The sequence below is a fragment of the Haplochromis burtoni genome, unplaced genomic scaffold (genome assembly GCF_018398535.1).
Source record: "Haplochromis burtoni strain Fernald_Lab_line unplaced genomic scaffold, NCSU_Asbu1 Contig_85, whole genome shotgun sequence".
NCBI classification, from domain to species: domain Eukaryota; kingdom Metazoa; phylum Chordata; class Actinopteri; order Cichliformes; family Cichlidae; genus Haplochromis; species Haplochromis burtoni.
The window spans coordinates 208,999-222,926 of record NW_024582446.1 but is presented as its reverse complement, the minus strand read 5'-3'; the positions used below and the strand labels follow the sequence as shown (position 1 = coordinate 222,926).

Sequence of the window (13,928 nt, the reverse complement as noted above, 5' to 3'; positions counted from 1 at the left end):
ACAGAAAACTGATATATACTTAATTGTAATTGCAGTTTTAAAAGTTGATCCTTGACTTTAAGAATTATGTAAACAATTTCCTTTCAATCTGTTAAAAGACTGAAAAAGAGAAATGCCTTAAAGCTTTCAGAAATACTTGCACAATAAAACCCAGTAAAAATAAGCATTTATTATTACTAGTATTTTAGCAGTAATATTAATATTCTCACAACTACGGTTGTGTGCGTGTACGCATGCGTGTGTGGAGCCACGACTTCGTTAAGCGCGCACACGCAGAAGCCTGCACTCGAACCAATCAGCGCACAGTATTCTTCGGCTTGTCGAACAGCAATGGCGGAGGCAATGAAGCTAAGTAGAAATCATGCTCCTCCCAGTGACTCCAGTAAAATGTCCAGCTATACAGACTGTATGGATTCGTTACTGCAACTGCTAGCAGTCTTCGGGGAAGAGGTTTGTTTGGATTGTTTAAGCCGCCTTGTTTCGGACATCGCTCCTTTCAGTCCGGGGTGTTAGCTGGCTGCATGCTAATGTTTTTAGCAATATGGTGTTAGCAGGGCTGCTTAGCGGACCCACACTGTTCATTCATTGTCACTCACACAGCGCTGTGGTGCTTTTTTTTGACAAGTAGGTTGTTGCAAAGTAAGTGTGCTTTAAATGGTTCAGTGTTGTTTTGAAAGTAATTTAAGATATAAGATCGAGCTTGTGCCTTGACTGGGCTTAACTAGGCATTCTGTTTCATCAGTAACAGCAATGTTTCATGTCATTATCCCTGTTGCCGTGCTTCTCGTATTGGATTGAATACACATCTAAATAAACCTCTTTATTCCATACATGCAGTAAATGATCTCAAGCCCTGCTATTTGTGTGGTAAAGCACAAATAAAATATGCATTGAATAAAAAATAAAACCATCGCCTTTCACCCGCTTTATGAATCTATAGAAGTTCATTATTTTCCTAAGTCTGGGATAATCTTATTTTTAATTATGTATTGATTGACCACCATTGCAAAGCCAAATATATTAATTTTACAGTGACAAAAAACAGCTGAAAACAAGAGGAAAATAATCCTTTATTTTACATTAAATTGAAGCTGATACCACCAAATGCTTTTTCTTGAACAGTAACAAATCAATAATAATTACCCAGTTAATTATCAAAAATAGTTTATGTACTTTCACATCAATCAATTGTAACTTGCATATATGAGACAAATGTATATATTGTCCTGTTGGCATGCAATTGCATGTTAAATGCTGATTCACAGTAACATCCACACGTTGTCTTTCCTGAAATTAAGCTGAAATTTGGGGATGCTGCTTTGAAAATAGATGTCAACCCCAGCGCTGTGAATCTTCAATCATCTCCACCTGCTCATGTTTACAGCTCATTACAAGGACATATCGCTAAATTACAGGTAAAAACTTTAGAGGAATTTCAAGAGCTGACATAGATTATTATGCAGCTTTTTATTGTGTTATCATTGCAAGGAAATAAAAGTAGATTCGAATTAACAATATCTGAATTTTAAATTTTCGATTATTCTTCAGAGCTTTAAATAATTACATCTAATATTCTTCTTTCTGGCCTGCTGTTTATTTAGGCTGTTTCAGAAAGCCTAAAGGCGTTGTTGGATGCTGATGCATCCTCTTTAAAGAACACATCAGAAGATGCTGTCATCTCATCTTCAAGCAGTGCACAGACGGCCACGCAGTCTGAGCACTATTCGCACAGCTCCGGGGCTACAGAGAGCAAGACGGCGGCTGATGATGTCATGGTTCAGATCCGAGCTGGGAAGTCAGAGGTTGGTCGCTGTCAGCAGATCTGTCAGCTGTTCTGGCAGTGAAATTTTAGAGCCCTCTTTACACTCTGTCAAGCAAATGAATAATCATAAGTAATTGCTCCAGAGGATGTGCACATGACGTGCCGCAGCAAAGCAAATGCTTGATGGAGACCTGATAAGCTGAGTTCGGTAGAGAATAAGGGGTCCTTTAGTGCTGCGGTGGGGTAGAACAGACCACATTGCTGGAGGGTTTTGAGAGAGGGCCAGGTCCTTGATGGATTATGAAGTGGATGCTCATTACTCTGAGATTGCATGTGGATGAAGGACAAGAGGCCCCATTCTGTTGTGCATTTATTTTGGTAGCCAAGCAAACAGTATTCATATTCCATCATGTGATGATGGCAAGCAGTTCAACTTTTTTGGCTACCTGGAAATTTCTGAAATGTAAATTGCCGCACCCTATTTGTCCCACGTCATTATCGTTAAATAGTCAAAAACATAGCATTCTTGCCACCTCATCAATCCATTGTATCTTATTATGTTGTCTTCATTGTAACCCTAGATTGAGCGAAGAATATCTGCATTTATGGAACGCAAGCAGATGGAGATCAATGAAAACAATGTACGCGAGTTTTGCAACGTGATCGACTGCAATCAGGGTGAGAATGGGAGAGAGGTGGTGGGGTGGGGGGGGTGGAGAGGGTGCCTGCACACAGATTGCCAATGTTTGGGAGAGAGCTGATTTCCACAGGCGAGAGGTCAGGCTGAACTGCTCCAAGAGTGGGGCTGAAGTAGCTAACACACTCGGCCTCAAAACACAACCCGCTTAGTCCAGAAAAACACGAGACAGAAGAACCTTTTTAAAATTCAAAGCCTGTGTGAGACACCAGTAACAGAAATCAGGAGTAGTTGTTATTCAGGTGTGATATACATATACAGCTTTTGGTAATCATGTTTAATTGCATTTGGTAATTCTAATTGCAATTTATATTAAATGTGATCATCTGTAGAAAACAGCTGTGCCAGAACAGATGCCGTATTCACTCCTTACCCGGGTTTTAAAAGCCACGTAAAAGGTAAGAAAATGTCACAATTTTTAACAGCTTATTTTTTAAACTATCATTTGTGTAATTAAACTAAAACATGTTGTTTACTAGAATCTGTTTAGGACCGAGTTGTATCTTCTGTGTTTGTTTCTTGGCTGGGCAGTCACACGAGTGGTAAACACTTACGGACCCCAGACCCGTAGTGGGGGAGACCAAGCAGAGGCTGGGGATAAACAGAGGGGGCCATTGACGAGAGACTGTGGAAATGCAGCCATAGAGGAACGACTCAACAACATCGAGGCTCACCTCAAACTTGCAGCAGGTGAGACAGGAAGTTATTGTAAGGCTCAAATGATCTTTGTCTTGTATATAACATTATACAATATATTTAACTCAGCAATTACATGACACCTTTTATTGGCACTGTATTTTTTACTTATAGTAAGCCTTTATTTATAAAGTGATCTATTATTTGGTTTATCTATTGTTATCAGTCATTCTTTGTTTGCTCCTACTCTAAATTTCAATTTTCAAACTGTTCAACAAGTGTTTTACTCCTCAGTGGGTCCAGTTCCATTGAGTGTCTACCAGCGACTCAAGAAGTTGGAGGATCGTATACTCGAGTTGGAGGGACTCTCGCCTGAGTACTTTCAATCCACAGTGAGTCCTTTGGCTTCAAAATACAGATACATCAAAGGCGTTAATAGTTATTTATGGCAGAGGTCATGCATGTTTGAAAGAGGAATGAGAATTTATTTTAAGGCACTGAATGTAGTTTAATTGCCATATGTCTTAGTGAAATTCTACGAGTTGCACAATTTGTGTCAGTTTTAAGCCAGTTTATTTCCAGCTATTGCCAGCTGCCAGCCTGTCTGCTGCGATTCATACAGTAAGCAGGTGCTGCATTTCACCTGAGGAGCCTGACTGAAAGAAACTAACCATGAAGGCAAACCTCCCTGTTCACACAAAAGACTCTCTGGGCCCTCGTGAGACTGAAGTTTACAGGCGTGTTAATGTGGAGCATATAAATCATGCGTCCTGCTCTGATTAGAGTTTTTGTGTGTGTATGTGTGGGGTTCCCCCCCCCCAAACCTGTTGTCAGTGATTTTTTTTTCCCTTATTCAAGTCATAGTAATCATAGAGAATTTGGAAATTGTTGAACACGACAGTCTGCTCCTTCTCCATTTTGTTTTGAAGTGCTTTTATGTTGTCGCATTGGAACTGAAAACAACTTTGCTTCCATTTCCAAATGGAATTGCAACTAGTTTGCACTTCTTAATGACTTTTGAGTATTGAGGCTCTGGTTGTGATCAGGATGCTAGTTTGAGGTTCAATTCACGACAGATGGCACCCTTTTCGTATCGGAGAAAGACAAAAGATCCATACTGCATTGGTAAGAAGGCTTTAGTTTAGTTAGAATTTTGGTTTCTCCATTTTGCACACTGTCAGCTCAGTTGTGTATGATGCCTAAATTGGCATGGAGAGTATTGGTTTGCTGTAGGAAAAATCATTTCAGAGTGATATCTACTTACTGAAAGGAGTTTGTGGGTTATGAGAATGGAATTTCTTCTGTTATGCTTTGATACTTCAACACGTTTCACTCTTCAAGTAACACTTAAGCTGATTTAAATCAGAACTGCAGTGCCTTTGGTTAGATTTACGTAAACGTTTAGGTGAGGGCAGACGGATGAATCTCAGAATTGACAACTGTTCATTGCTATTGAGATGACGCTGACTCAAAAGATGACAGTAGGTAATTTATTGGTCTTTCTATTCAACCTGTCAGACATCAGCAGTCACACAGACTCTGATTTCCCAAGCTGAAGGAGTCTGTCCAGTGTGTTAGTTATCTAAGTGTACTTGAGATGCTACATGTCTCTTCATCCTGGTATTTCTCAGCGCAGCATGCTGCTTCTGTGAGTATGCTGCTCTCCATCTGCTTTTGACTCACTGCATGTTTGTGTGAGCTGAGCAAGAGTTGTTGAGTGTCTTTGAATAAACTGATGAGGATGGGGGTCTTTTATATTCCAAGTTCGCCCCCGCCCCTCCAACCCAGCCCTCCCTTTTTTGCATTAGTTTGGTGTTTTCCAAAAAGCTGTACACAGTTGGTCCATGATTCCAGGGACAGCGTTTAAATACTGATTATTAATGGAGGCTTCCTAACAAAATTAGACAGCAACATATCAATAAAAAATTTGACCGTGTTTGAAAATTGGAACTAAAGGTACAGAAGCTTACGCAGTCTCACATACACGAAGTTTTCTATTCATTTTTGATGGTCTTGTTAGGTGAGGCCACCTTTATCTGTCTCCCAGTGTTTATTGTTTACCTATTTATTGTAAAAGCATCCAATAAGGACACAAAAATGTTTTAGATTAAAATGGAGCTTTTCCTTATCCTCAGCTTTGTGTATTCCCCTTTTCTACTGCGTTGTATTCCTTTCTGGGATAATACTTTTTTTCTGTCCTTGAGAGGGCAAAGTAGGAAGGAGCACAGATGAGCACCTCAGTATGCTTCTCAAAGCTTGTTTAAAAATTGCCCTAATTAAGAAGGTCTTATGTGTATTTGTGTGCTTGTTTTGTAGAGTCACCTGCACAAACGACAAAAGACGTCCTCTGCTCAGGTTTGTTGTGTTTCCTTTCCTCTCGCAGTATTTTGTAAGTGGAGGTTAACCTATATTAAGTGAGCTGATCATTTTTTTTCTTTCTTTGTCCTTCAGTCCTGCAGCCTGACAGAGCTGGATGAGAAGATAAGCGCAGTGAAAGCAGCTCTGCTGAAGAGGGCGACTGAGTTTGGGCCTGAATTTGGAACAGATTGTACATTGTGATATATTCATAAGCACAAACAAATACTCGAGTTCAGTTGCTCAAGCATTCACAGTGTGTCATCATTTTCTTTTCCTCCAACTCTCAGCTACTCATTAGCAGCATTCTCATCGTCTGTGTCATTAAAAACTCCCAAAAACTCTTCATATGACATTTGATGATATTGGATGGAAATCATGTACTGCTATAACAGTTAAATGAAATGTAAATTTTCTGTAAATAAATCTATATTTTCCTCCATGAAAACCCTGACTCGTGGTTTAATCACAGCTATTACTATATTAGTTAAATCTAAAATTTAAGCTAAATGCAGTTTGTGACTTTTATAGGTAGAAATTAGTAGTGCAAATAATATTAATCAGATTGATCAAAAAACATTTTCACTGTGAATAATTTGTTCTGTAAATGAAACCAAATGTCAACATAGTATCCAGCCTTATAATCAGTGTATTTTTGCTTATATTATAACTTTATGAAAAATAAGTAGTTTCAAATTTTATCTCAAATAGATAACACATAACCTAAAATACTCTTTTAAATTGAACATTATAGAATGCATGTATATTGGATCTTTGACATTTTCATTTTCACACCCTAATGATAGGAAGGCAAGTGTGTGCGTTTATGCATGACAGTGTGTGTGTGTGTGTCTAGTCGAGATGAATCAGAGAAAGGAGGGAGAGTGCACCTGATTTATCTGCCTGACTGCTGTGTGACGATGATCACCCCTAATGGTTGTCATTATAACAAATGACCTGATTACTGCAACTCTGTTTGGGAAACATATTGGAGACCCAACAAACCAGCATTAAATGGGACGCTGCTGCGTTTGACACTGTGACATGTTCATAAAAGGCTTTTGCATAGAGCTTTAACTTCGCTAGTGAGTGAAGCTGTAATTATGATTTATTTTTTTCCAGCTATCAGCAAATCTGAAGGGCTGTTGCTTTATCTTGAAACTGCTTCAGTAGAAGAGGATGTATATAGAAGCTTAAGAAAAATACTAACACAAGTATTTGTTACGCAGATTTCTGCATTTAAAGTCATATTTTTGAGCAGCAAATTTATCAAAAGGAAAAAAAATACTTAACTTTTACCCCCATAAGTGTTAATTGGTATTAGAAATGGCACTGTTTTTAACACACTACGGCCACAGTTGGTCGAGATGATAATCTGTAAACTTTAAATATTTATAAGGAAAATTTGACTTTAGAAGAACTCGCATCAATTCAGAGATACTTAAAACATGCTTCTTTTTTTGTCTCGTGCCAAGAACATCAGGAATCACTGGTTTCTGAAACGTTATACTGCTATACTTTATATTTTATTTTTAAATAAGAGTTCACCACATAACTTGAAAAAGTTATTTTGTCATGTAGATAAATCATCTGTTGCCTGTCATTGTGTGTTATAATAAATTTGTGTTTATTAAGTATATGTAATATGTTTCCATCGAGGAAGGGGCATTGCATATCATCTTGGAGAGTTGATGTCATGAAATAAACAAATAAATGTAAAGTAAGTACTAACGAGACCTGTCCATTAAATGTAATTATATAAAATGTGCAACAATGTCCTCTTAAATTTAGTGCAAATATGAAGTGTCATAAACATTCAAATTAGCTGGGTTTTAATACTGTGAAGTGAATGAACCCAGTTTAGAGGTGAGAAAAGCACTCAATTAATTGTTTTTAAAACAAAAACTCAACAGATTGATCGAAAACATTTTTTTTAAATTCTATATTATAATATTGTATATATGTTATAAAAACCAGCAGCTTGAATTCATGGCTAGCAGACCCAGGCACAGTCTATTTTTCAGAGCCACAGGCCAGAAATTCTTCTTCTTCTAACTGAATAAAAATAGCAATGTCATTTTCAAAATAATTTTTGCAGCAGGTGTGACAAACTGACAAGTCCAGAAAAACAACTTTCTCACGTCTTGGGAAATTACTGTAACTCCCCTTCCTTTTCTCTCCAGTTGCTCTTTGTACATCTTGTCAAGATTTATTTCAGAGTTGATTGATGGAGTGACCTGAATACAACGGCAGACGTTGCATTGTGTTTTTCGGAAGATATTTCATTCTAACGCGGAAATGGGGAAATTTCTTTTCACCCCTTCTTTCAGGTGAACCCCGCTTGTTGGGGTCTGTCCATCTCTTGCTCATAGACTGGAACCTTCTAGGCAACAAGGGGCCACAATGTGCTGGGAAGGGGAGCACTTGAGCTGTGGCGATGTGGACGCGGGGAGGCCGGGGGTATTCTCATTGTTCCTCTGGAGCTTTTGTCTCAAACACAGTCCCCTTATGAGGGTTAATGAGGACAAATTGGTCTGAGTGTAACAAATGGATTATGGAGTTGGACAAAAGCTCGTATTTTGTGGGCTGCTTTCTCTGGGATCCACCCATCATCTGCCCATTGAGCCAAATACGCTATCTAGCGTCTACGTGAAGTGGCTTCCTAAATATCTCATTATCTTTATCCTGTCTGATTTATTCATTGGCACATTATGCATGCAGCTTCCTACGGTGGATCTAACAAAAATGTAAAGTTTATATCACAGTAATGCAGTTTCAAATCATGGCAATTACCTCTCCTCTTTCCTACTGCTTATATCAAGAACACAAAGTCAATATGTCAACACTAGTGTCAGTGGTTGGTGCTCTATGTCTGTGTAGGCATAGTGTACCTGTACCCTTCCAAATGAACAAAGAGCCACTTCCTTTTTGACTCTATGTAATTCCTGGCTGTCAATCAGTCCTTCCTCTGCCAGATGTCTTGAAATGTCCTTGGGAACCTCAGTAAAAAGACACAGAGGTGTTCCTTGTCTTCCGTGGGTCCAGTATTTTTTGTGGGGTCGAAGGAGAGGATTCATATCCATTCATATCTCACAAACTCCTAATGGGCTCCAAGCCCTCCAAAAAGAAAGCTCTTTCCTGTGACTAGTCAGCTCCAGTCTTTATTCATCTGTGGCTCAGTGTCAAAAAAGACTGTTGCTCGTTTGTGCCCTGAACAATGAGGAACAAGGCTGAATCTCTAGCTGGGAACAAAAGACAGAAAACAGGCTTTTCACTCTGCAGAACATTAGATTCTGACACATTTTGCCATGGCAGTTTTTTCCCCATCCTGAGTGCTGTGGCTCTGGTCTTTTAAAGAGACCACCTGTTGGCAACAAGCCTGTTCTTCATTACAGACAGGCCTATTATCACAGGATGAGGAGCGCCACAGGCTAACTTTTTTAAGTTAACCCTGCTGCAGTTTTCAAAGCTGGGCGATTAGGAAACATAGATTACGCATTACCACTGGAAAATCTATTTTTTCTTGTAATTTTAGATGTTGTGTTTGAATATGGGCTTTTGTCGCTGTAAGGGGGAAGTACTTTATCCATGCCCTTGTCAGTCGCAAATGTCACAAAGGGGGCTCAAATGCTCGCAGCTTCAGTTTTCTATAACTATAGATTTGGAACCAAATTCAGATGCATTTTAGGAGAGAGTCCCAATGGACTTAATGCTACATTGTTGATGGTGGTCTGGGCTTTTTTTTCTTTTCCATCTCACTGTTTCTGTTGAGTGATTTTCAACCCACAAAACATTAGCATAACTACAGTATGCAGCATCACAACTGTGTGTAAAATAAAAATATTGTGGGTGGCAAAATGAAGCAATCAAGTGTATACTTTGGTTTTGAATTGGACATGATAAACACAGGCTGACAGGAACAGGGAGTGTTCTGCCGTTTGATTGTGTGGAAATTTTAAAGATAATGTTAAATAATTTATGGTTCTCATAGCTCTGAAACCACACGGATAATTCAAATTTCATGACTAGTGCTTGCTACTAGCACACATTTTGCATGTACATGTAGAGGTTTTGGTGGCCCAGGACGCTGGTGGCAAAATTTCACTCTCTTTAAGCAACATGAAAAACACAGCAAATACCATCACTCTCAGGTTATATCCAATCCAGACGCATTTGTTTCATGTTCATAAACACCCAGATAAAGAGAGTGCATGCACCTGTGACCCTCCCCCACAAAGCAGACAGCACAAGAGAGGATCCCCCTGTAGCCCACAGGCTTCAACAAGAGGCAGTCAGCTGCTCTCTGTGGCCCTGCTGCACAGTCCCCAGGCTCTCTGGAGTTAAATGTGCCTGTGATATTGCCAGGAGGGAGCAGCGGGAGTTGAATTCAGGCAATTACAATCAAGTCAGGGCATAGTTAGTGCGTGGGTCCTGGCAGCACCTGAGCTGGATGCTGATGAGACACTTAGCCACAAACCCTCATGCATTGGCCCAGGCACTGCATAGAGCAAGCCCTCCTCCCCCACCTTCCCTCTCTTCCCACAGCAGCAGACCCCCTACTGGACACTTCCACTTCCCTTTGCCCCATTTAGGCCTCTAGAGCTCTCTCATACTCTCTCTCTCTCTCTCTCCCTCTCTCTGGCCCTCACATTGCAATACTTCTGCTTTATATAGGTGGCGTGGAGTACTGCACTCAATCACTCTTCATTCATTCACACTGTACAATAATAGACTACTACTCCGATATTGTCCTTCAAGCACCTGTGCATAGCAGAGCTTTAAACCTGAGATGTGTCATGCCAAGTTCTTGAGAAATGTGTGAAGAGTTATTTCTCTTAAATGCACAAAAAAAAAGTGTGGATAAGACACTTTTGATTATTTCTGTTGCACCATAATGTGCAGGAAAAAATCACTTTCAGGAGAGTTTTCCAGCATGTCCCCATCTTTATTAAACATAAAACCATCATGCTCAAGCCCCGTCACACTGCCATCTCTGCACGGATATTCATTTGCAGGTGGCTGAGTATAGGACTGCATGTCCCGACTGATGTGCTATGGCAACAGGAAGAGAAAATGGAAAGGGAGGAGCGCTTCTTGAATATCTATGACCCAAGAATATGGAGTCAGGCATCACAACAACAACACTCTTAGCCCCTTTTTCCAATAAGATGCTCTCAGCTCTTTCTGAGGGAAAGCCTCCCGGCTCCCGCCCTCTCTCAGCCACCACACTTTGCTGAAGTGTCATTAGGATTGTAAAGGGCAGGTTGCCATAGAACTCAGATTGCTGCAGATGTATGGACTCAAAGATAAAACCACAATATTTTAAATATAAAGATCTGAGTGTGGTATCTAATGTAAGGGGCCATGCTGGGGACTGCACTTGCTGCTTCTTCATCTGTAGTCTCTGTGCATGAATCTGTCATGTGTCGCTTTAGTGCTGCGTTTTGTGAGATTGCTAGCTTTGCTCTTCAATCCACTTTCATTGTCTATCTGTAGCCGTGCTTGTTAGTTAGAGCTGGGCATCGTATTTGGCAGAGCCAAGGAGAAAGGTGGGACACCTCTTTCACAGTTTTTGCCATAATGGTTGTCTTTTGATTTTTCCTGGGCTTTGGAGACTACCAAGGATTGTCTCTTTGAAATTATTCCATTTTGGCCGTGAAAAAGAAAATGGATTGTGCTGATCCTGTTTTGTTCCTGGGGGGACGGCTGCAGTATTATCCTGGGCTGACACCGGTGGCGAAGAGGCAATCACTGTGGCCCTCGCTCTGACAAAAACACTCCATCTGCAAGGAGAGGAGGAAATCACACCACAATGATGTCTGACTCTTCTGCCTCACTCTGGCAGCTGGGCCCTGGAACCCGTGAACTGCTACACAACCGCCACCGCAACGGCTTCTATACAAACGCACAAACACCGCACTACAAATCAGCAGCTGTAACACACAAAGGCAATGCACCTGCCATCAAACAACAAGAACAGGGCTAGTTTGTTTGGAAAGTTTCTTTGGCTTCTCAAGGCTAGTTAAAATAGTCTCTCTTTTATGTTATGCATTCTTATATTATTATTGCTGTGCATATATCTAATACCAGTATAAGAACTAATAATGTAGGTCTTAGTATGTGTCACTTAGACCCTATATGATTTCTTCTGTTTTTCTTGTTTTTGGTTTGGGTGGTTTATTTGAAACAAGCTCATATTTCAACCTTTACGCCCACTGATCTCTTTGCAAAGCACATACCATTAGGACGTCAAACACACACACACACACACACTCACACACACATTATACAAAAGATAAGCAGGCATGTAGCACAACCTGTTAGTATTCAGTAGTGTCATCTTCTTCCCTCTGTGTCCCATACCTGGGGATCAAACGCACCTCTTTGTGAGCGAGGCCTGACCCCCTGCTATTAGCAAACAGAAGAGAGCCCAGCTGACACCACTCTTGAGATGTGCCATGTAGACGGAGGCCTGTGATTACAGCACAATCCTGAGGAGACAACCCTCCACCTCGCTCCAGCCCCAACCTCCTGCAACTCCCCGCTCACACACAATCTGCCTGCGACCACCCCCACCCATCTCTCCTCCACTACAAATTCACCTATCTCTGAAATAGATGTTAATCTCTCACCCAACTGCCTTCCTCTGAGACCTCGTTGACACATTTATAGCCATCCCTGAACCATGAATAATCAATAGGGCGCTATTTACCTGAACATACGTACAAGAATAGGGCATTTCTGGTGACTATTCCTCCGGAAGATTAGAATCAGAGATTGGACTTTCAGATTTGTCATGGAGGTGGGTGTGCATGTATGGTTTTTTTCCCCTATGTGTGTGGTCGTGTGTATGGATGGAGAAGCTCTTTCATGAATACACTGTAACACAGGAGGGATATGGGTCTGTGTAGTGCCGTCATAGCGCCACATGAAAACCAATGAAGGTAAAGCAAGAGGGGGGATTAATTTGTTGTGTGAGAGGTAGAGGCTCAAGTGGGTCTTCCAATAGCAAATTAGCAAACCCTCATTTCAAAAACCCTCATACATACTGAAGAGAGAGTAATGCACAAACACACACAACATGCACATGGATCCAGTATATTCACACAAGGCTGCAGCCTAAAGGAGCCAGGCTTTGTCTTTTGTTTAAAAAAAGAGAACCATCTTTCCTACTCTTATTTTGCTTTTTCAGCCTCCATCCTTCGTTGACACATACCCACGCGCACACAGACGCACACATACACACACTTGTGCTCATGTGCACACACATGAAGAAAACTTCAATTTTATCTGCAGGGGCAGAAATCAATCTCACATCTCTTTAGTTAATCCGCAATGACTCTCTACAGATCCCGACACTAATAAGGTATTGAGCAGGTGAGGCCAGGGGCTGAGGAGGAGAACAGAGAGAGAGGAGAGGCCTGTAGTCTGGGGCCTGACTGGCGGCTGGCACCGTTCCAGTGCAATTATGGGGCTTGTGTATGGGAGAGTAGGGTGGAGGAAAGAAGCAGCAGAGATAGAAGGGCAAGAGAGAGAGAGAGAGAGAGGCAACAAGAGAGAGGGAGCGAGAGAGGCATAGAGAAAGGGTGAGATAGAGGGGGAGGAGAGGGGGGGGGGAAAAATCGATCCCATCTGTGGTATGATGGTTAATTAAAGCAGCTCTTGAGCAGCCCAAGGATGAGAGGCTTGGCTGGGCTCCTGGAGGCACAGCTCTGATTACTCACACAGAATGGATGGTTTCTTAGCAATGAAAGGAGGAGGCCAAGAGCTGCCTGGTGGGGTGCACAGACAACGTCAAGGAGGAGAGACATGTGCATGCTGCACACTTACACATGTGCATGCACACATGTGCAAATGGACTCGCATATGCTCACATGTATACATTTACATACGTAAACACCTGTTCGCACCAACATACATCACAAGCTTGCAGAAACCAGTGCAAACGTCCCTTAATTATTCGAAAATAAATATAGCAGGATGGTAATCGAATACAGCGTGATTCCACAAAAATGAACAATTTTCAAATAAGATGAACTCAAGAGGTTAATAACAACTTAATTTACTCCAATCTAATGAGCTCAGTGCACTCTAATGTCACACCACAGTTACATTTCACATGTATTACTTACTATTTATAGTCCTGCATGAAGTTTCCCAGGATGAAAGCTCTAATTTTTTAGAATTACAAGTTAATACAGAACATTATAATGATACTTTCCTCACACTCGTCTCCATCATATACCTGAACAAGAAAACACAGGATCTGCCTCCTGGTTCTCGACAGTTATCAAAATTTCATATTATAAATCTACCCATTACATTTAGATATCCCTGAAACCAATTACACCCTCCCCTTTGACATTCATGGCTCTCTCAATATTAAGAGGGCATGGGTGACAGCACTAGCACTCTGGTATGACCCCACCCCCCTATGGCGAGATTTGGTATTGCATAACATAGCCAGACGAAATATTA

General features: G+C 40.9%; 1 protein-coding gene across 1 annotated transcript; it reads left to right on the top strand.

Annotated features, from left to right (window-relative positions):
• Positions 1-291: 291 nt before the first annotated feature.
• On the top strand, positions 292-5,898 carry LOC102299055 (MAP3K12 binding inhibitory protein 1). The gene is made up of 9 exons (XM_005925984.3): positions 292-450; positions 1,299-1,415; positions 1,602-1,802; positions 2,344-2,440; positions 2,792-2,857; positions 2,991-3,149; positions 3,390-3,487; positions 5,412-5,450; positions 5,547-5,898. Exons 1-9 carry the CDS (start codon positions 331-333, stop codon positions 5,652-5,654), a joined length of 1,005 nt encoding a protein of 334 aa, XP_005926046.1. The 5' UTR covers positions 292-330; the 3' UTR covers positions 5,655-5,898.
• Positions 5,899-13,928: the final 8,030 nt, after the last annotated feature.